The following is a 21144-nucleotide window of genomic DNA, read 5'->3' as shown; positions in this document are numbered from 1 at the left end:
CACGCAGTTTCATATGAAATGTAAGGGTGCTGCTAATGTTTTTGGCAGAAACATCATGCCATGAAAAATGCTTGTACGTGTATCACAATATTAAGAATTCCTGCAATGCTTTTTTTTTTTTGCTTTTGAAAAGTGGCAGACCGGCATTTACTGGTTCCTTCCTGTGTTCATCTGCTCCAGTATGTGCCACTGCATATTTTAGTACCATCACAATACCTTTGTCAGAGTACAAAACACAACAGTGTGTGCAACAACGTTCCACGCATATAGCAATGCATGTCTGTTATAAAGCATGATGGCGAGTAGGGAAAAAAAAAAACACCCAATGCAGTTCCTGGCTGTAACGACATTTGGTTCTAAATTTAAAGGACGTAACAATGCCTGTTAGGCATTATTATGTATGCTGAACCATTTGGTTACCATAAAATGCAATAGTGTTCATGTACTTTCGTGCAGCCCACGAAAACTTGCCATAATCAGGCCATTGAGTGGCTCTTACTCCGTTTTGCATGGCACGCTGCGTAATTTAATTGTTTTCGAAATGATTTAGCAAAAATGAAGTCAGCCTATTGATTTCTGTTTTTACAGTATGACTTGGTTCAGCTACCATACGCAGTGACCAACTTTAATGTTTTTGCATGGTAATTAATGTAACAGGTCTTATTGAGCATGTTGCACATCCTGCAAATTTTGTGACGATATTGCCATACTTGCATGAGCAGTGTACGAAAGAATGGCTCGGTCACACCGAATGGTACATGAGCCTAATGTGTGTGCTGTATATTTGCCTTGTTCAAAAGGGTGCCATTTTTAAGAAGGGTTTCAGTGCCCATTTCCTATGCCATGAGACATCATTGCAATGCTGTTGCTCCTATCCTGTGCAAAGAAGTGCCATTTGTCTTTTTCTAGGAAATATTCAGTGAAATATTTTTGTACATTTCTAAAGTGAAATTATGCATTGTACAGCAGAAGAGACCTTATTTTCTGATCCATACTGGTGTGTCTCACTCTTTCTACGGCAGTGTGGCCTGCCTGAGCATAAAGGCAAGCTGTTGCTGATATGCTCTAGCATTACATGCACAAACATTCTGTGTCGGTCGATAGGTGCAGCCATCTGTTCCTGATGCGTGCATCATTTTGCCATAGCGAACATGTTTTTGAGACGACTTCTGCCTAGATGCATTCTATTAGTAAACTGTAGAGCAGAGAAAAATTATATCATGACGTCTAATATCATTGACTTTAACTAAAATCATCATGCAGAAGAGCACACATATATCTTCACTCTTGAAAGGTAGGCATGTGTTTATTGCAGGATTGCAGGTCTTTTCCATTCTTTGCTGACATATTTTGTCATCACCAGCAGCAGCTGGGATCCACAAGAGGACAAGTTTTTCCCATGGACCTTCCATGGATGAAACCTCTCTAGCAGTAAAAATTAGGCAAAAATCAATTTGGAGAAAAAACCGTACTGAACAATAATGTAGAGACGGATCCCAGCAAATCAGGAGGATATGGAGAGGGGCAAAGTACCCAATGAAAGTAATGTAGTGGAAAAAGCCTATTGGAAAAGAAAAAAGAAAGATGGAGGAAGGGTAGGTTAGGGTGCACATGCGTCCACAGCCGAGATGCAGAGACCTCTCGCAGGGTGTTAACGTCGTGTGCCAGCTGTGGGCACCCTGTAGCGAGCAGGAGGCCCGTAGTTCGAATGCCGGAGCGCTGCAATCCTCCACACATACAGTAACAAAACGTAGCCTGAATTGAACAACCGGGTCCCGAGAACCCGCCCGATCTCTGCGAAAGGCAAAGACCTCTAAGGTCAACCACTTTAGAAAGGCTCGCCGAGTGAACACAGAGGAAAACGTGTCCCCTTACCGTAAAAGAAGTTGCCACCTTGATGTAGTGCTTGACACTGTGACTTTGTTAATACTCCGCGATTTAAGTTTCCCGAATTACGCTCAAATCTCGGCAAATCGTTCCCACGAACATTTTTGGCCAGATGACAATAGTAAGATCACATAGTTCATGTCTTCAGTGCATGCGCATTGTACCTGCAGTGTATACAAATGAAAGCTGCCAGCCAGAATTCGCGCCCTCCGAGTTCACGGCAGACATTGACGTGCCGTGCCGCGTGAACGGGCTTCGTCACGCTTGCTCCCCTTAGCGTAGGCAGCTTGGCTAATTGTTGCGAGCTCCTCTTCTTTGTACCGTCTTTCGCGCTGTTTCTAAAGATGAGTTTGCTCTCAAGTATTCCTTACGTCGAGGCCGCCGCAGTGGCTACGGCGCTCTGCTGCTGATCCGAAAGACGCAGGTTCGATTCCCGACGCGGTGGTCGAATTACGATGGAGGCGAAATAGTATTCTAGAGGCCCGCGTGTACTGTTAGATGTCAGTGCGCGTTAAAGAACCCCATTTGGTCGTTGTTTCCGGAGCCCTTTAGTACGGTGTCTCTCACCGCCTGAGTCGCTCTGGGACGTTAAAACTCCATAAACCAAACCAAACTTTTCCGTCCCCTAAACATCTTCCTTTCTCCAATGCATCTTGTACACGCGTGTACATCACAGCATGAAGCTGCCTAGTGAACGAGGGGAACACTAAAGGGCCTGTCACTTCGGCTTCGTGAAGTTTCGCGCTGGCGAAATATTCGTAATCTGAGATTTTAGCCGCGTTCGCGGTATATAGAGATTTGAGAAAAAGTGGCTGGGGTTCAACGTGGCTTGAACATAGTTATACGAGCGAAAGCTCTGTTAAGCATGGTCTCCACTGTCTGAGGGCGATCGATGTTCAGATTGTCAGAGGCACGCTTCCGCACAGGCTCGCCCGAGCATCTCCCTTCCGGGAAGCCGCGTCGTCGCCTGACGTTAGCGATTCAAGAGAGAACCTGCATTCATTGCACGAAATAACCGAACATTTCAAGCTAGAAGGAGGGTCTACGCTCCCCCGACAGAGCACTCGGCCCTTCTGAGGCCCGCACTTGGCGGCGCCTGCAGGCAGAGAACGGCATGACTCAGACGAGCGAGACGCTAAATGCAAATTCTGCGGTGCTGTAGGCACGTTAGACCATATAATATGGTAGTGCACGCTCTCCCCAGGATACGGCAAATTCAGAATTAAAACGGAGTGGGGGGACCACGCTGAGATGCCCCGGTCTAAAGCTACAACGCTCCATAATCCATCTGGCGACTGAGGCTGTGGCAAAGTTCGTCCACTAGTCCTTAGTGTGCGGTGGGGGACACCCTCCTGTCGCCTACGTGCGTTCCGCGAGGTGTGAACCCCCACCATTTCTGATGGAAATAAAGGTTTTCTCTCTTTCTCTCTCCACTGTCTGAAATCAAATGGCAAGGTCAAAGGTGAAGGTCAGGTGCCCAGTGGTCATAGTCCTATGATCCCGTGGTCATACTACCATAGCTTGGGTCATGCCAGCAGGCAGTTAAGTTCGGTTTGACCTTGTGAGGCATTGAAGATCATTTTCTCATCTGCATCTAAATCGGAAGTTGTACCCCGAGGAGTAGAGCTCTCGCTCTAAAGTAAGGTGTGTGCAGTAAACAGCGTTCGGCAGCTGACGCGGGATGAACCCCGACAGCGCCGCCGCATTTCGATGGAGGCGAACTACAAAGGATACCTATGTTCTGTGCGATGTCAAGGCTCTGTGAAGAAACCCAGGTGGTCGAAATTAATCTGGAGCCTTCCATTACGGCACCTCTCATAGAACATGTGCAGCTTTGGGATGGCTCACACTATACTATACTATACTATACTATACTATACTATACTATACTAATATCCGCCGCGGGGGCTCAGTGGTTATGGCGCTCGGCTGCTGACCCGAAAGACGCGAGTTCGATCCCGGCCGCGGCGGTCAAATTTCGATGGCGACGAGATTCTAGAGGACCGGTACTGTGCGCTCTTAGTTGCACGTTAAAGAGCCCCAGGTAGTCGAAATTATCCGGAGCGCTTCACTACGGCGTCCCTCATAGCCTGAGTCGCTTTGGGACGTTAAAACCCCATAAACCATAAAACTATACTAGGCTGTACTATCAGTGGCGTAGCCAAAAATATTTTTCAGTGTTTGCTAAACGGCGCCGGTAAAAAAGAAAAAAGTTTGTGCCTAAACAATATCTTTATTTGCTCAACTATTTATTTATATTGAACCTGGCTCAGGGCCAGAAGCATTGAAGAGGGGAGTGGTTACATACAAGAAGTACATAAACAGGAACAATGAGCGTTACAAAAATTTTCTGCTTTTTATTCAATGTTAGCTAATGCGTTACGAAAATGTTCGTTATCATTGAAGGACTTAAATGCTTATAAGGTGTTAAATGTTGAAACTCCAACCTTGTGGCGATGATCGGTGCGGTTTGAAACGTAGTGGGAAGGAGCAACAAGTGCTTTCCGTAGAATGGAAAGATTATTCAAGTTATGACAAGCACCGAAAAAAAGAATGGTCTGTGAGGAAAGGAATTGGCACAGTAACGGTCTCAAATATCTCGATGGACACCCGAACCGCGCCGTAAGGAAGGGATAGAGACGAGTTATTTTTCTGTGGGATGCTGGAGGCTGTAAAGAGATGTTTTCATGCTGGCGTACGCTTGGGCCGCGATTAAAGTTAGGTAAAATAAAACGCGCGGCATTATTTTGGAGCATCCACAGCGATGTATTAAGTTCTTCGTGGTGGGGATTCCGTATATAGCAGCTGCATATTCCAGTTTCGGACGGATTAGTGTTTTTTTAAAGCAATAACTAAAAAGATGACGGGGTTTTAGTAAATTTTCGGCGTACGTAGCCCGACATGCGGTTGGCACTGTTAGTAATGAACTCGATGTGGTGTGACCAGGAGGTCTGCTGTAATGTGGACGCCCAAGTATTTATAAGCATTCACAGATTCTAAGGGAACGTTATTTAAGTAGTACCTGGAAGGAGGGTTGGCGTGCCGGGATACTAGTATAACTTTAGATTTTTCAGTGTTTAGGTCCATGAGCCAATCATTGCACCAAGTAGAATATCGGTAAGATACCTCTGAAGAAGGTTAGCATCATCGGGTGATTTTATTTAGCGAAAAACAACGCAATCGTCAGCAAACAGATGAATGTTAGATACTACTTTGAAAGGAAGATCATTGGTTTGAACATCACTGAAAGGTGAATCGTAGTTGTTATAGAAGAAAAGCGAGTTGGTATCGGTCCATTATGAAACAACAACACGAATAAGGATGGGGCCAAAAGTAAAGACGACACAATTCCCAGATTCCCACATTGTCAAGAACTGTCTCACGTGCAGCGGGTGTTTGCCCATATTCACCACAGCAATAGCATTGCAGAAACACAGTGATAAGACCACGCGGGAGATTGTGGAATCGTATCATATCACAAATACCGGGACACGTGCATCAGCAATGCCACTATTCTCACAAATAATGAGCTTGCATTCCTGGAAACAAGCTTAGGACTTAGTGGATTGTATTGTTGTTTGTTATCTATGACTGTGCACTATTTCTTCCTTTTCGTTTCATGCAATTTTTCCAGACGCTTACGCGTATATACATTGAATTTCAAGTCAAATAAAGTTAGATGAGAGTCAGTGTTCGTTGTGTCGTCTCTACTTTCGTCCCCGTCCTTATTCGCGCTGTTGTTTCATAATGGACGTAGTTGCTAGTGGAAACAAGCTCTGGTCGGTTATGAAGTATTCGATCCATTTCAGGACGTTATGGTCAATCTTCGGTAGATTTAGTTTAAAATGTAATAAGCTGTGGCATAACTTGACGAAAACTTTCGAGAAGTCGAGGAAAATGCAGTCAGGCGTCTGATGCGCAGTCTAAAGTAAGGTGAAGCTTGTTAGTGAAGCAGAAAAGTTGGGTATCACATGAATATGATATCGAAAACCGTGCTGTGTGGGAAATGAAGAAAGAATTAGTCTCGAGAAAATAAACAAGGTTTGTGAACATTACGTGTTATAACAGTTTGCAGCATGTAATGGTAAGCAAGATGGGACGATGATTCGCAGGTGACGTTTTAAATCCTGATTTATATAATGAAGCCACCTTCCCGATTTTCCATTGCGGGTGCAATGATGAGTTATCGAGAGACTGCTGAAAAATCTTGGTTGGTATTATAGAAGTAAAGGCAAAGGTATTTCTTAAAATTTGGTATTAATGCACTCGTAGCCGGGTGACGAATGTAATTTTAAAGCGTCAATAAGTTCAGTAATGCCTGATGGGTCACTGCATATAGGAGGCATAACTACATAATTATACTGGTGGGCGGCAGGTAGGTTAACGCCTGAAGTATAAGAAAAATCTTCACAAAGTTTTTTTTTTCTTGAGGACTGAAGCGCATGAATTGTTGCGAATATGATCCCCTGACTCGACTATCAAAGTGATAGATTCGTCAGTTGGTGGGTTGATAACGCGCCAGAATTTTCTAATGTTTAGTAATAGCATGGATGGTAAATAGGTAGAAATAAACTTTCCTTTTGCTTGTTTTAGTGCCGTTAGGTAGGCGTTAGCGGCCGCCTTACATGCATCCCAATGCGAGTTACTGGCAGGTAGTTTAGGGGTGCGATATCGGCGCTTCTTTCTGTTTGATAGGCGTTTGATGTGGATTACGGGGCCTGCGGGTTAGAAATGATGGTGCGGGTTGGAATTTATTCAGCAATTAATTCCTGAATTCTGGGTGAAAACATATCCCATTTGGCGTGAACAGATCGTTCATCAAAATTCCTGAAGAAGGTTTGCATAAATGACCATAATTCATTATTAATTGCATCAAAGTGAGCTCTGTCATAATCTTGTATGGTCCTTTTTCTTTTTGGAAGACTTAGGGCAATTGGCCTTAATGTTGAAATTCAGCAAAGAGTGATTGATGGCTTATGTTAGGTAAACAAGTAATCCAGGAAGCAATGTGAGGCCGATTGGTTAGAACCAAATCGAAGATGTTAGCGGTATTAACGGATGATTATTTTTCTCATTTTTCATTTCTCTGCTTTAATAAAGCCGAAGGGTTAGTTGTTTCGTTCACTGTAATGCCTACATAAATATTCGTAAAGAACATTTGCTTTCTCAAGCAAAAAAAAAAACACTGTAAGGAAAAATCGCGGCTATTTACAGTATTGTCACATAATATGCAACAACAGAAAGCTTTCTGCTCTACAACAAACTCAGCAACTGCGAACGAATGTCATTTGTCAGAACTTCTACACCCCAGGCGCTTTCAGAACTAAGCACTTTTTATTTTCGCGATAGTTAATGATCATATGAGGAGAATAAAAAGGATGAATAAGTAGGCTGACGTGAAAAATAATGTTTAACTGGGTGAAAAGTGCCTACAATTAAAAGGAGTGTCATACGCCGTGCGATGGCGAAGAAGAGTTACTCTTCTCTGCAATATCTTTCGCTTGCTGTTATAGAGCCCCGACAATGTACATCAATATTTTCGAGAACAAACAACACAGATTGCAAATGTACCGGAACGTTGCTGAATAATTAGTGAAAAACAAAATTTTTTAAGGGCCACTATTCGACATTCAACGCGGAACTGTCAGGCAAGGAAATGGGCGCTATTTGAATATGGTCGCGGTAGCATACGAAACTTCTGTGAGCTTCTGCACAGGCTGAACATTCCGTAATATCTTCCGTTCACCTCCGCATCCTAGTGCACGCAATGTAGGAAAGAAGTATCTCCGCTCGCGTTCAGGCTACACATTAAGCCGAAGCTGGCGGCGCTCGACAGAAAGATGCGAAAGGACAGTTTCTGGACGGACAACATTACCCCGACGAATGTTCAGAACCCTAACAACCACTCTTGCGACGTTGCAGCTCTGAGATAAGACTTGAGCCTTGGGAGCGTTGGAAACGAACGTTCCGCGTCGGCGGTGCTAATGGGCAAGTGGCCAGATTCGGCAGCAAACGGTGCACGATGTTTGGATGCAAAGCCTTAATTCGGGCAAATGGAAGCCGCATGTACCGCGGTGGCGGGCTGAACGTCGCCGTTCTTCCATTTTTTTTTATTCCGTACAAGAACTTCGCCAGACAGCTCATTAAAAGAAATAAACCCCCCGTAGAATGCTGAAATTTTTTCTGGATATAGATCTTGTTCCGTTCCGGCGAAGTTTTAGGGTACCAGTACAAAAAGAAACTCAGTGGTACCCCTTTACTTTTGGAATCGCTCCGAAATCTCTGGGCGGAAGAAGTCGAGGAAGTGTAGGAATACAAACAGCCTAAGGTGCCCCCCACAGTGGACACTGGAATCTTCCTGATGTGCCTGTGACGTGCGATCAAGCGGGACATTTCAAGCTGTATATATCGACTTGCCCACACAGTTGTTCCACTGTTTTAAGCATCGTCGGATACCCCGTCTCCCGCACTGGACAACAGCCGGCTCTGCTTCATCGATGTGGGAGATCGCCTGAACCAAGGCGGTGGTCGGGCACTAAGCGGCTTTGACAAGGGAAGGGTTAGAGACAAAAGCATTGCACAAATAGCCATTGTTACCAGAAATGAGCGCGTAAGAACGCACATCAAGAGTTGCTGTGCCTTCGTGTCTGCAAGAGCTGTAACAACCGCAGGAAAAGGACTGACTGATGTAGGTCCATCCCTAGCAGTTTTAGCGCGCCACGGCACTATCACGGCGGCTGCCTTCACTGCTAGCACCAGTACACTCACTAGCACAGCGCTGCGGCTTCGTGCCGCTCTGCCCACCGAGTCGCGCAGAACGCGGGCAGCCGTTCTTTCGTCTTCCCTGTGTGTTTTGGGGCGGTCGTTTTTTTTTGAAGTAGAGCCGCTTTTGAGCAGTTTTTTATAAAACGCCCCCCCCCCCCCCCCCCCCCCCCCCCATGGCATTACGGATATCTAAAAGAGTGCATATGAATCACACAGCACCAGGCTCAAGCAGTGATTAGCACAGTGGGTGTACAACGCGGCTGGAGGCGCTTGTTGTCTGAACTCCATTTATATGACCACGTATATGTTGGCGGCCCTGTTCGTATACCTTTGCCCGCAGAGATGCGTTGCATTGACTCCCTCTTTTTTAGCACGCCCAAGAGCAGCGATGCTAATGATGGACCGCTCAGGTAATTGACCTTTACGATTTCTTAAAAGTTCCCGTGTATGAGGCTGTCGTGAAGATAACGGACACGCATTGACGTCTCTTCCTTGCCTGAAAAAGAAAGGTATTTCAAAGTTAGAAATAATGATAAATAGCTATACTCCGCCTCTTGCATTTTGAGCGGCGCTATAAAGGTACACGCTTCCCATCACAGATGAGCAAACTACCTTGCTCCCAGGAAATATAATTCAAAGAAATCGCGTTTGTGTCGCCATCAACGGTGTACACTACACTCAACGTTGAGTATATGGCTAATTGTATGTTGGTGATGCTCCTAAGTGGGGAGGCAAACATCAAACTTGCCGGAGGTATCTGTTGTTTCGTCCGCCATGACGGTGATGCATCGGGCGTTACGGTTGACTTGGTTTACTATGGCGTTTTGAATAATCGCCCCATTCACCGCGATGATTTCATTCCGTACTTGAGGGATGAAGTTATGTCATATTCTCAGGCCCGGATTCAGTGTGCTTTAAGGCGCCCGTGTGCTGTGCGATGTCAGTGCACGTTAAAGATCCCCAGGTGGTCGAAATTATGCCGGAGCCCTCCACTACGGCACCTATTTCTCTTTCTTCTTTCACTCCCTCCTTCATCCCTTCCCTTACGGCGCGGTTCAGGTGTCCAACGATATATGAGACAGATACTGCGCCATTTCCTTTCCCCCCAAAAAACCAATTATTATTATTCAGTGTGCTCTCTGAGACCTACGTCGCCGCCTCGCATTTTCATGCGAGGGAGTTTCGAAAGTTTCCATCGTTGTCAACGGGCTCATCGAGCTCAAGGAGGCCCGCGTCGCCATGTCCTCTCAGAGGAATTCTTTGCCTAGCACACACAAGCACGACGTTCATTATTGATAAGCTTCTTTCAGTTTCTCTGTCGCTCACGTCGACTAGCAGAGTCGAGCTGCCCGTGTACCGATTCTCCTTCAAGCGCTAGCAGGAAGTTACTTGCGAAGCACCTTTGTGGTACTCCGTTCCGTTCTGGGACTTGAAAGCCTCAAGTGCGCAATACCATCGCGTGAACGGCGTGTGAACAAGGGCGCCGAACTAGTGATGAGAGCCGTTCCCCGCATTTTCGTCTTCAAAGAGTACAGAACCGCCGCAGAAGGCCCCTTTCTGGCATTCAGAGTACTGAAGCCAGGTATACGTTTTCTGTCAAAGGGATTTAAACTCCCTGAAAAGGGGTACTGAGGACAGCTGCATATAACTATCCTCATTAGTGAAAATTGGTTCTCTCTGGCTCTTTCTCGGTAAGTCGATGTTAGTTCGGCAGCAAAAGACGAATTTATGCTTGAGAAAACTGAATTCAGGCTTTTTTTTTTTGCCACTCAGTGCTGGCGAAACCTGTACAAGAACTCCGTTTTCGGCTAGAATGGTCATTTTGAGATTAGAACGCGGTATCCTACCGATACGGCCCAAGCTCATTTTTCCTCAGAGTCTCTTTAAGAAGGCACGCTTCTGCCACCGATCGACGAGCTGCTGCAGACCATAACTGTAGAACTTTTCTTTTGGACCAATGTTTACTGGCATCTTCCAAGGTGCAGTAGATTTGCAATAAAAAAAGGACGAAATTTTCTTCAACTACGAAGTTCAAGTGAAAACTGTTTAGCTTTTTTCCGTAGCCGAATCTTTGTGCTTGGGTGGATGCTAATCAGCAATCACTCCCTTATTACAAACACATTCTTTTTGAGAGTTTCAGGAAGAATCCCATGTGAGCAATCACTGCTTCGTCGTCCTGGAAATGCTTCCTGCGCAATGAAGAGGAAGAAGCCGCTGTGTGCAACGTCGGGTGAATATGGGGGATGGGGCAAAATTTGTAGGTCGCGTGGGTCACCGTCACCTGTGCTGAGTGAGCCGGTGTATTCTCATGAAGCAGGCGGTCGCCTTTCGTGAGCTCTCCTCTGCACTTTGCCCTGATAGCGTCTCGCAACTTGGTGACAAGCTCAGAATGATGCCTCCCTCTGATGTTTTGGCCTTTGTGCGCATAATCCGTGGAGAAGTTGCACCATGCATGGCAGTCTCAGAACACGCTCATCATGGCCTTTCCTGATGACGGCACCACCTTGTCCTTTTTTTGCCGCCGGTGAGTTCATATCACACCGTGGTCAGGGAGGAACACTAAAATACTAAAGCATACTCTGCTTGTGAATCGTATTGATTGTCTGTGACTTTTTAATGTTTAATTGTATCAACGAAGTGTCTGAGGCCTCGGAATTCTCCAGGTTATAATTTCGTCTCTTGATGAGCTTCTTGCTGAGGTAACTAGAAAAGCTTTAAGAAATAACTATTTTTTTTTGTCATGGAGGGACTCTGTGCGGCGGTCTTGAATGTGGGCGGAGCTTCAGTGCAGAGATAAGTGGTATATCCAACTATAGCTCAACTTTCCGTTTCACTACCGTAGCAGCGAGCACGGTTAAAACTCGCATACGGAGAACTGTTGGACAGATGGTTGCAAAAAAAAGTGCGTACATTCTGGGTGTTGCAAAATATGCGTGCACTCATGCATCTTTCAACAGTTTCTTTTTTGATAACTTCTTTGCAGGGTACCGGGCCGTGACGTTCGATAGAAAACGCACCTGTAAATAGTGCAAGGCACATTTATTGACGCTCTATTTCTTAGTACCGTTTAAGAAAATGTCATAAGCCATAGTGTTGTGGAGCGGTTTTGCGGATTATTTTAAACGCATGTGTGCTACGACAAGCGGCGAATATACAGACCAGGCAAGTGCTTCTCTCAGCTTTGTAAACAGTCTGCGCCCTTGCCAACCAAAAGCCCTAATATGCGTGAGGCTTCGTCTTGATAGATCGATCCGTACAGTTGGCCGTTGAGTCGTGCACTGCTGCACATGCGACACTTCCGAAGGTAAACATTTTTTAAGGTGAAGATACCTCGCCCCATCATTCCTATGGAGCGCTAAATGTTTTTTCAATAGTTCGCATACCACATGGACGTTGGACCAAAACCATAATCATAAATACAGTTATTACTTAGCCAACGTACAGCGACATATAGAGAGAACACAAAACTTCATACTGCAGCGCTCATTTCTGCAGTGTGTGCAATCGTCCTTTATCTGTTCGCACTGACTTAGCGACTGCGGCTGCAAAGATATACAGTGAAGTAGTTTTATTTCGAAACAGCGCCTCCTCGATTCTCAGGCCCGACAGATAAGCAGGTGAGGGAAATCGAGTGCACTGATATTAGCCTTTCTCAAAGCTCTCCACTTCGCAAGCCTTCGTTCCTGCTTCGCATTTACAGTGGGAAAGAGAGAGATTCCACCGCAAATGGAAAATGAGCGAGCAAAGATTTGTTGTTCCCTTTCCCTTCGCGAGTTGGCGAGACGAGCATTCCCCAGCCGTGCCAGGAGCTCGTGCTGTGCGGAAAGCCACCGCGCTAATTTTACAATGACCCTAACCGCTACCCGTTAAAGGCCACACTTTGCGGCGGTTAAATTCGAACATAGACTTTTAGGATAGTCTCATAGCGAAGATGGTGACGTGTGCGGTTTTGAAATAGAAGGAGGCATTGTTCGAGCTACTCAGGATCCAGTAATTCTCTTTGAATTATCCAAATTGCGAACTGTCCAAGTTCTAACGAACACGGTTCAGCTGTTCCGTTGTTTATTTCTCTATCAATGGCCTCTTTTCTGGAGCTTTTGTAATGTATTTCACCCGAGCTCTGCTATATCGTTGAAGTCAGCTTAAGCTGGGCGAGATACTAGTTTCATTTAAGCGCTTTTAAGTGCAAATAAGATATACAGTCAGCCGAAGTTTTGGAGTTTTCAGTTTAACCAGAGCACTAAGTCGTCCGGTTATTTACATTTTCTTAGCCGACTTTTGCTTTTCGATGCCAGGAAATAGCATCTCGATTCACCGGCTTTGAAGCTTGATGGTTAAGGTTTGAGGCTGAATATGCAGCGATGAATTTATTTGGGCGCCCTGCGGTGAAAGCGCGTTTTTAGCGGGCATGAACGGACGTTCTTCACTCGTTGAAGTTGGTTCCCCGTAAATTGCATTCTCCATGCAATGTACAGACACTACAGACGTCCTCAACAAGGTGCTTGTCCTTGTCTTGTCCTGTCCTCATCCGTCTTTTGCATTTTTTTTGGGGGGGGGGGGGGGGGGGGGGGCTGCTGTTTTCGCCGCATTCAACGCAGACACCGTGGCTGGTAGAACGGGTAGTAAAAGGCGTGGCTATTCTGTATACTCGCTTGCAGGTCACGAGGTACGCCTTGTTTATCCAAAAGGAGTTCAAATATAGCGACACCAGTGCAGCGCTGCTTAGGTGTTGATTTTACACCATCGCCGTCAATACGGTGGCCGGGCTAGCACGAGGTGCAGCCCTCAGGGCGGTGCAAGTTTTTATGTGATGTTTTTACTAAATTACTGGTGGTGTGGTCCAGAATGAGGCCCACAATCAAGCATGGCAAGAGCATAGAGGAGATACGTGCTTGAGACGATGGGGAGGCTTAAGGGTCAAAGGCAACCGGATGCGGTGGCACCCGAGTGCCCCTGACCCTGAAGCCACTCTCTTTTCAGGCTTTCCGAAAGCACGCGGGATAAACGCCTGCCACTTGACCAAAAAAACAATGTCGCGGTTTGAGGACGGCGAGTGGGGCTGGTGCGTTATCGGCGTATGCTATCTTATCACACTAAGAGTGAGCGCAGCGACGATAGCAGACGGGTACTGCTCTCACATTCGCCTTCTTATGTACGTCCTCGTCGCGATAACGGAGCAAATTTTGGAGAGCAACAGACAGATCACCTTTCGCTCTAGACAGATAGAGAGCGAAACCAAGGGAGGAGGCGTTGCTGAGATACGTCTCTGTGCTTCTCACCAGTCCTGTAGCTTTGGAGGTGCTAGTGTGAGCCGTCTCGTCTCGTCTCCCGATTAGTAGGTAAAGCGTTGCCTCTGCCTGTTGCTATTCGCTTTACCGAACTTTTCTGTATTGTTCAGTGCTATCTACCGTAGTCTCAACTCGTCCCTTCAACTGAGCTGTTTGCAGCCATATGCACTAGTCTTGGGGCCTGAAGAAACTCGAAGCACTACAAGGTTAGACGTGAACTAAATGCCCGTGTCTACGTGATTTTGCAGCCTCAGCCATCGAAGGAGCACTTCGTGTGCTCGCACGTAGACTTGACTGGTGAAGCTTATGGGCGCACGAACGAATGCACAGCGGAAAACTTCTTGGTGAAATCATCGCGCTCAGCGGGTGAGTACATGGGGAAAGGATTGCGGTAGCTTTGTTACCTGAAGGGTTTACTTCCAGTGCCGAGCTGTGATCTCTGAGAAATCGCGACAACCGACCGAGCAGCCAACGCGGACCAGTTGAAAACAAGGCAGAAAGATGCGTCTTCTGTTGGCGTCGCCGTCTCTCCTCATTGTGGAGTTTGCACTGCTGGTGAGCTCGTCTTCCCGCTACACTCCTGACTGGCCGTCGCTGGACACTCGCCCGCTGCCGCCGTGGTTCGACGAGGCCAAGATCGGCATCTTCCTGCATTGGGGCGTATTCTCGGTGCCGAGTTTCGGGAGCGAATGGTTCTGGCACAACTGGCACGAGGGTCAGCCCGCCTACGTCGAGTTCATGAGGCTCAACTACAGGCCCGGCTTCACGTATCCGGACTTCGCGCCGCAGTTCACGGCCGAGTTCTTCGACCCCGACCACTGGGCCGACATCTTTGCCAAGTGAGAATCGTATACGGATTGCTGTTGTGAGAAGCCGCTGTGATCGTGCGTGTTTTGACCGTTGACAGGTTGGTTGTGAATGACTTTAGGCATGCACACCCATAACAGGCTCCAGTTTGAATGGTGCGTATGGAAGCTTCAGAGCTCTTAGCATCAGTTTTCTGTGAGATATATTTGGGTGTTTTACACGTTCCGATCTGCAAGGCTGAAATTATTGAACTGCTGCGTCGTACGCTACGAGGTTCAAACGCGAGATTTAACTCCCCCTTACGATTAACATTTTTAAGGTGTTCCTTTGAAGTTCAAAATTGGCTTCAAAGGGAACGACGCAGTAAGGGTCTCACATATCTCAGACACCCGAAGCGCGCGGTAAGGGAAGGGATAAAGGAGTGAATGAAAGACGAAAGGAAGAATGAGGTGCCGTAGTTGAGGTCTCGGGAAGAATTTCGACCACCTGGGGATCTTTAACATGCACTGAAATTGCACAGTACACGCACCTTCTTTTTGCAATGCGTTTTTGCAAAACATTTTACAAAGCGTAAGCAAATAGCGGTTGGCTTAAAATTTTTCAAAGTAAATTCGGTCGTTTACCGAGAGAATTAGACTGCCTGATGTAAGAAGGAACTTTTTCTGACCTTTTTCCACATCAAAAGCAGGGGCAGAACAATGACTGATTTTGTTTTAATGAATATATTCCCGCTCAGTCATTGCCTTAAGGTCTGCTGTGCTGTCGTTATAACCCAGGTTAGCCAGTTCGCGAAGATGGTTATAAGAAAAAAAATTAATCGGACATACAGATCTGTTATACTCATTCTTGTCAGAATTCTGCGACCACGAAAGCGCTTTGTGCACAGTAATAGTAGCAGTAGTAGTAGTTGTAGTAGTAGTAGTAGTAGTACGAAACTTTGTTCAGGCACAACGCTTAGGCGCCTAAGCAGGCGCTCTTCGTCTTCATCCTCAGCTCCAGGCCGGTCCAGCCAGGCCCAGACAGTGTGGGAGAGGCTGGGAAAGAAACCCATTTCAGAGCAACCGGGCAGGAGAATGAACAGTGGGATGCTGCCCTACGCTTTAAGTTGGCATAAGGGGTAGGGCAGTTGGGACATGAAGGATCGCCACCGAATTTGTACAGATAAAGCCTTGCAGGCGTGACAAGTGTGTCAAGTTGTATCTGTCGATGGATGTGAGCCTCCCGCACAGAAAGACCAGGATGAGGGTTGGGGTGGAGTTTGCGGTGGAGGCCTACAACGTTGTAATGCTCTTTGATGATGGCGCAAAGGGACCCGCCCTCCGAGAGCCTTGGGCCAGGGGATCAACGGTGCCCGGATAAGTGCTTCATGGGAGATTTGGTTAGCTAGCTCATTGCCGTCAGTCTCTGAGTGTCCAGGGATCCATCGGAGGAAGACGGGGCAAGGCTGCAGCAACGCAAGTGCGGCCTCAAGTTTCGTGGACAGATGTGGTGGGAATGTTTTTGATTGAATGGCACGAACGGCTGCCTGGGAGTCGGTGTCGATGGTTTAGTCAGGAACAGGTGGGAGTGAACGAAAATGAATGAATTGAATGATGGAGGGGACCTCGAGCGAGAGAATGGCAGGGAGGTGCAGGAACAAGCCGCCGTTGTGAGTCACACGGTCAGAAAGAAGAGGATGAAAGAGAATTTGACTACCGGGGCCGCGAGGAGCCTTTTAAGAGGCATTCGTGCACGCCACTCGATGAGTATTGAAGTGGGGACTATGATGAGAGGCAGCGGCATGTCGGCGGCCAACATGCAGGACTGGCGACATACTGGAGAAGAGGATGTATACGGATACTATAGAATCTCCTGAGGGGAGGGATAGGAAGAGGGGTCGTTATGTATATATCCGTATAAAATAACTAACGGAGGTTTCTAATGGGAAAAGTAGTTAAGTAACAGTCTATAAATCACCAGTTGCCTGAAATGGTTAATGGAAATGAGGCTTCATTTGTTTCCAATTCAATTTTTTTTCTTCACTTGAATCACGTTTAGATTTTTCGGAATGCCCGTCCAAAAAGGTTTGCGCTATTGATGGAATGCAAATGGCACAGTAGAGATCGGCTAACTGTAATGCACGTACTTGCGATAATCGAACAATTTTCGCTACAAACGTAACATGTGCAGAACGAAGCCAAACGGCTAAGGAAAGCATCAATACTAAAGAGGGATAGTATATTTATCAAATAGTTCTAGACTATTTGAAAACGGGGCATGGAGAGGTGTGTCGATTTTTTTTTTTGTGGGATACGTTAAAACTTCCGAAGGACAAGGCGCGAAATAAAAATATTCCTCTCTGTTTAAAGAAAACTGATCGTGGGTGCAGTTGTAGAATATAACCGTGATTCATAATAATTTGAAGAGTGTAAATCCTGGATATATCACAAGCCTTGCACAGTGAACGGTTAAGAAAGAGCAGGTAATATTTGCGGGTATCGCTCTTACCTGTTGTGAAACTTACGAACCTTGTCCTACAAGGCTTCCCCGTTGAATTAGTAACGCACACGCGCAGGTCAGGAGCGCGGTACGTGGTGCTGACTGGGAAGCACCACGAGGGGTTCACTTTGTGGCCCTCGAACGTCTCGTGGAACTGGAATGCCCAAGATGTGGGTCCCCACCGGGACCTGGTGGGGGACCTGGCCGATGCAGTTCGGCGCAAAGGAGGGTTGCGGTTCGGCGTGTACCACTCCATGATGGACTGGTACCACCCTCTCTACCTGGCCGACAAGGCTTCCGGATTCCAAAGCGCTCTTTTTCCCCCAGCCAAGGCTTTGCCAGAACTGGTGGAGATTGTGGAGAGGTGAGGAGAATCACTTTTCAGTAGGCCACATTCGTCACTGTGTGGATGGCTGTCCAAATACTACACAGGACCCAAGTTAAAGGGACACTGAGGAGAAATTGAAGTTGGCTTGTATCGATAGAATACCAGCTCCTCATCACAAAAACGCCGCTCTTACTGAAAACAAAGCTCTTGTAAAGTAGAAAATAGCAAGGTCCAAAATACAGGTATCGCCACCACAGGCCAATCTCGCAAGTATAAGTGTGGTGACGCCATAGGACAAGGGACGCCACCTTGGAGGAATTTTCTATTCTACATGGTGTCGCGAATCTCTGAGGCTGACAAAAGTAGGTTGCGCAGATAAATATTGAAGTAAGTTTTCTTTTAAAACCAATAGTGCACATTTATCACACAAGGAAGGCAGGCAAAAGACAACCTGAATGTTGGAAGGAAAGAAAACCCATGCTTGGCGGTGCCACAGGCGGCCAGGAGAGTTTCGATTTGTTATGGCGCTTCGCGTCTATGAGCTTTGAGTGCCCCGTGGTTTTGTTTTTGACGCCCCTCGATTTACAAGCGCCGAAGAGCAGAGGAACTCGAAGTGCCGCTTCAAGTGCTAGTTAACCTTTGAAGGAGCCTGTTAAGGCTTGCCAGGTGATCGCCACGGTCGATGAAAAGCTATGATGGCACGATGGTCCGTGATCGTACAAGGCAGCATTTGTGTATTCTCACGCTTGCCCGGCGAAACATTCCCGGCTGTGCCAGTCAACTTCAAGCTACTTAACGGAAATCGTTTATTAGAGACAGGAGGCAAGACACAAGGAAGTTCAGATAAATTGCTGATGGCCTAGCTCTGTTAGGCCAGGATATACCTAGCGAAAGCGCGGAGATTTCTGCATCAGAAGAGTGCATTCACTAGAGGCGCCTTTATTGACGGCTGCAGCCGTCGTGGCGAAGTGGCAGCGTCTCCGCCTCAAACGGCGAAGGCCCTGGTTCGATTCCGAACCGCGGTACAGGACTTCTTTTCTTTTATTCAGTGAGTGGGCGGGGGGTTTCAGTGGCTACCATGGATGCCGCCGCCGAATACATTGGTTAGCGGTTAAGCGCAGGCTATGTTAAGGCAGCGTTTATGCTGCGGCGAGGCGCGCGCGCGCGCTGCACGGCGGAGTCACGTCGGTCAAATCGAGACCCTCTATACTCCAACTGCGCTTGACCGCCGACGCGTTCGGCGGCTTCGGCGCACCCTGACCGCACTGGCGGGGAGACTTGAAGCATGTCTCTATTTCGCACCGAGTGCGCCAGCCGCCGCCGGCCCGGCCAGACTGATTTGGCTCCGCAGCGAGGTGCGCGTTGTATTCAATAGCTGCGGCAGTTAGGCGGAGCTGTTGTTTTCGAGCTCGGCTAATTTAATCCATTCACAGTACATATCTGAAGGTACATGCAAGTGGGCGAGAGGGCCAGATCCAGTGGACCCGTTGGATCTAGCGGAAGCCGTTGAAGCGTTTTGCGCCGGCTTTAGTTTCAAGCCGCCGACTTTACACGCGGCCGCCCTTGAGCACCCATTTGTTTTTGTGGCAATAAATAAATAAATAAATAAATAACTTGGCCCTTGAAACCGTTGGAGACCTCGACGCCGCCTGCTGCACAGTGCAACCGCGCCGGTCAAGGAGTCACAATCCGTTGGCCCCAAAGCCCCGGCCAGTCGCAAGGGGCCAGCCTGGCCCCTTGCGACTCCCCACACTGTGGTTATGATATTTAGTTTGCAACGGGTGCTCTCTGAGGAAGGGGGAAACTACCCGCCGGCGCCTAACATAACCGTGCTCCCTCAAAAGCATCGCACGTTCTGCGGGGCTTAGGTCGCTGAAATGCAGGCCGGAGTTTTTGCGAGAACTTCGTCGTCGGGTTCGGGAACGCGATCCATCGTAACGCTGGCAAGACGCCGGTGCAAACGTAAACGAAGCGACGGTAGCGACCCCAGATAGATGCCTTCAATGTGCGGCGACGGTAGCTGCTAGACCGCACCGCTAGCCACCAGAAATCACGGAGTCTCCGTTTCCGTCACGGTTCACGTCACTCCGTTCTGTGGCGTCATAAGAGTTCTCCGTGTCGTCATAAGAGTTCTCGAGTTTGAATCGGAATGGCGAGAAATTTTTTTCTACTTCGAATCCAAATTTCTTTCAAATAAATGAATCTTTCGCTCCCGGACAAGCGGCAACAAATCCATGAAATGCCGAACTATCAGATATTGCTAACAAAAAAATTTGATAGGGTTCTCCTCAGTGTCCCTTTAAATTGCGTAAGCAAATCTCAAATGGAACATAGCAGAAACTGACGTAAACTACGCACTACAAGCACGGGTGATTGCTTGCGGTATTGTACAGCCATAAACAAAAGTTGAAGGAAAAGATTCGTTGTTTCTCTAGCCAGCCAGCTGATGTTCCTACCAGCGGATGTAGCATATGCATGTTCCATCATGCTTTAATGATTTTCAGTTACCTCCTTAGCCTGAACGTGCAGAAATAAATTATTTTTTTGCGAACCCGTATCCCGTACACTTTCCTTAAAGATTTTACCAAAACACGAACAGGTGGCCATGTTTTATTACAAGAGAATAAAGTCACAGTCCACACATGATGCACTTAAAATCTGCGGTCAAAATGGCAAAGTTGGCAATAATGTCAATGTTCAGCCTTGTAGGATTCCCTGTAGTGATTCGTTAGTGCTCTCAAGATATCCATATATTCTCACTCGCAGGTATCGTCCGGATATAGTGTGGTCTGACGGCGAATGGGAAGCTCCGGAAACCTACTGGAACAGCACTTCTTTCCTGGCGTGGCTGTACAACGACAGTCCCGTCCGCGACACCGTGGTGGTCAACGACCGCTGGGGCAAGGGCGTGCGGTGCAAACACGGCGACTTCTTCAACTGCGACGACCAGTTCAACCCGGGCGTGCTGCAGACCCACAAATGGGAGAACTGTCTGCCCGTCGACAAGGGCTCCTGGGGCTACAGACGCGACGCCAGCCTCTCGGACTACCGCACCGTCGGCGAGCTGTTGGACATCCTCGCCAGTACGGTGAGCTGCAACGGAAACCTGCTCATCAACGTCGGTCCGACCAAGGACGGCGTCATCCATCCGGCATTCGAAGAGCGCCTCTCGCAGCTTGGTACTTGGCTGGGTGTGAACGGCGAGGCCGTGTACGGTTCGAGGCCCTGGAAGCATCAAAATGACTCAGCCACCCCGCACATCTGGTATACGGCAAATGACAGCACAGTGTACGTGTTCGTGATGAGATGGCCGAGGAACGAGGTGCTGTACTTGGAGTCGCTGGAAGTGTCTTCTTCGGCAAAAATTACGATGCTCGGTCTGCACAGCGAAGGACCGTTTGAGTGGACGCCGGCTCGTTCAGTTGGAAACAACATAAACAGGAGGACTGCCAGAAGGGGCACGACAGTGACCTTCCCCAAGCTGACTCCAGACAAGCTGCCCACTCCTTGGGCCTGGGTACTGAAGGTTGAAGGTGCCTTGTAAATTTCTGACCTAAGATAAAACCACTCCCATTGAAAAAAAAATCAAAG

General features: G+C 47.4%; 1 protein-coding gene across 6 annotated transcripts; it reads left to right on the top strand.

Moving 5' to 3' along the window:
- The first annotated feature begins 13833 nt into the window (after positions 1–13833).
- LOC144121529 (tissue alpha-L-fucosidase-like) lies at positions 13834–21144 on the top strand. Of its 6 annotated transcripts, none has more exons than XM_077654784.1 (5): positions 13834–13991; positions 14189–14306; positions 14351–14779; positions 17302–17589; positions 20320–21144. In XM_077654784.1, exons 3-5 carry the CDS (start codon positions 14442–14444, stop codon positions 21095–21097), a joined length of 1404 nt encoding a protein of 467 aa, XP_077510910.1. In that variant the 5' UTR covers positions 13834–13991; positions 14189–14306; positions 14351–14441; the 3' UTR covers positions 21098–21144. The 6 variants fall into 6 exon arrangements, with proteins under 6 accessions (XP_077510910.1, XP_077510907.1, XP_077510911.1 ...); XM_077654781.1 differs by having other exon boundaries at positions 14364–14779; positions 20320–21143; XM_077654785.1 differs by having other exon boundaries at positions 13841–13987.

This window comes from Amblyomma americanum, chromosome 2 (assembly GCF_052857255.1).
Source record: "Amblyomma americanum isolate KBUSLIRL-KWMA chromosome 2, ASM5285725v1, whole genome shotgun sequence".
In the NCBI taxonomy this organism is placed as follows: Eukaryota; Metazoa; Arthropoda; class Arachnida; order Ixodida; family Ixodidae; genus Amblyomma; species Amblyomma americanum.
This window is presented reverse-complemented; position numbering and strand designations above follow the sequence as displayed.

What these genes read in the sequence shown, in the direction of transcription:
- LOC144121529 (XM_077654784.1), top strand. Translation starts at nt 14,442, where the DNA reads ATGCGTCTTCTGTTGGCGTCGCCGTCTCTCCTCATTGTGGAGTTTGCA. An exon ending in TGGGCCGACATCTTTGCCAA is followed by an intron (nt 14,780 to 17,301) that starts GTGAGAATCGTA and finishes GCACACGCGCAG; the next exon opens with GTCAGGAGCGCGGTACGTGG. An exon ending in CTGGTGGAGATTGTGGAGAG is followed by an intron (nt 17,590 to 20,319) that starts GTGAGGAGAATC and finishes TCTCACTCGCAG; the next exon opens with GTATCGTCCGGATATAGTGT.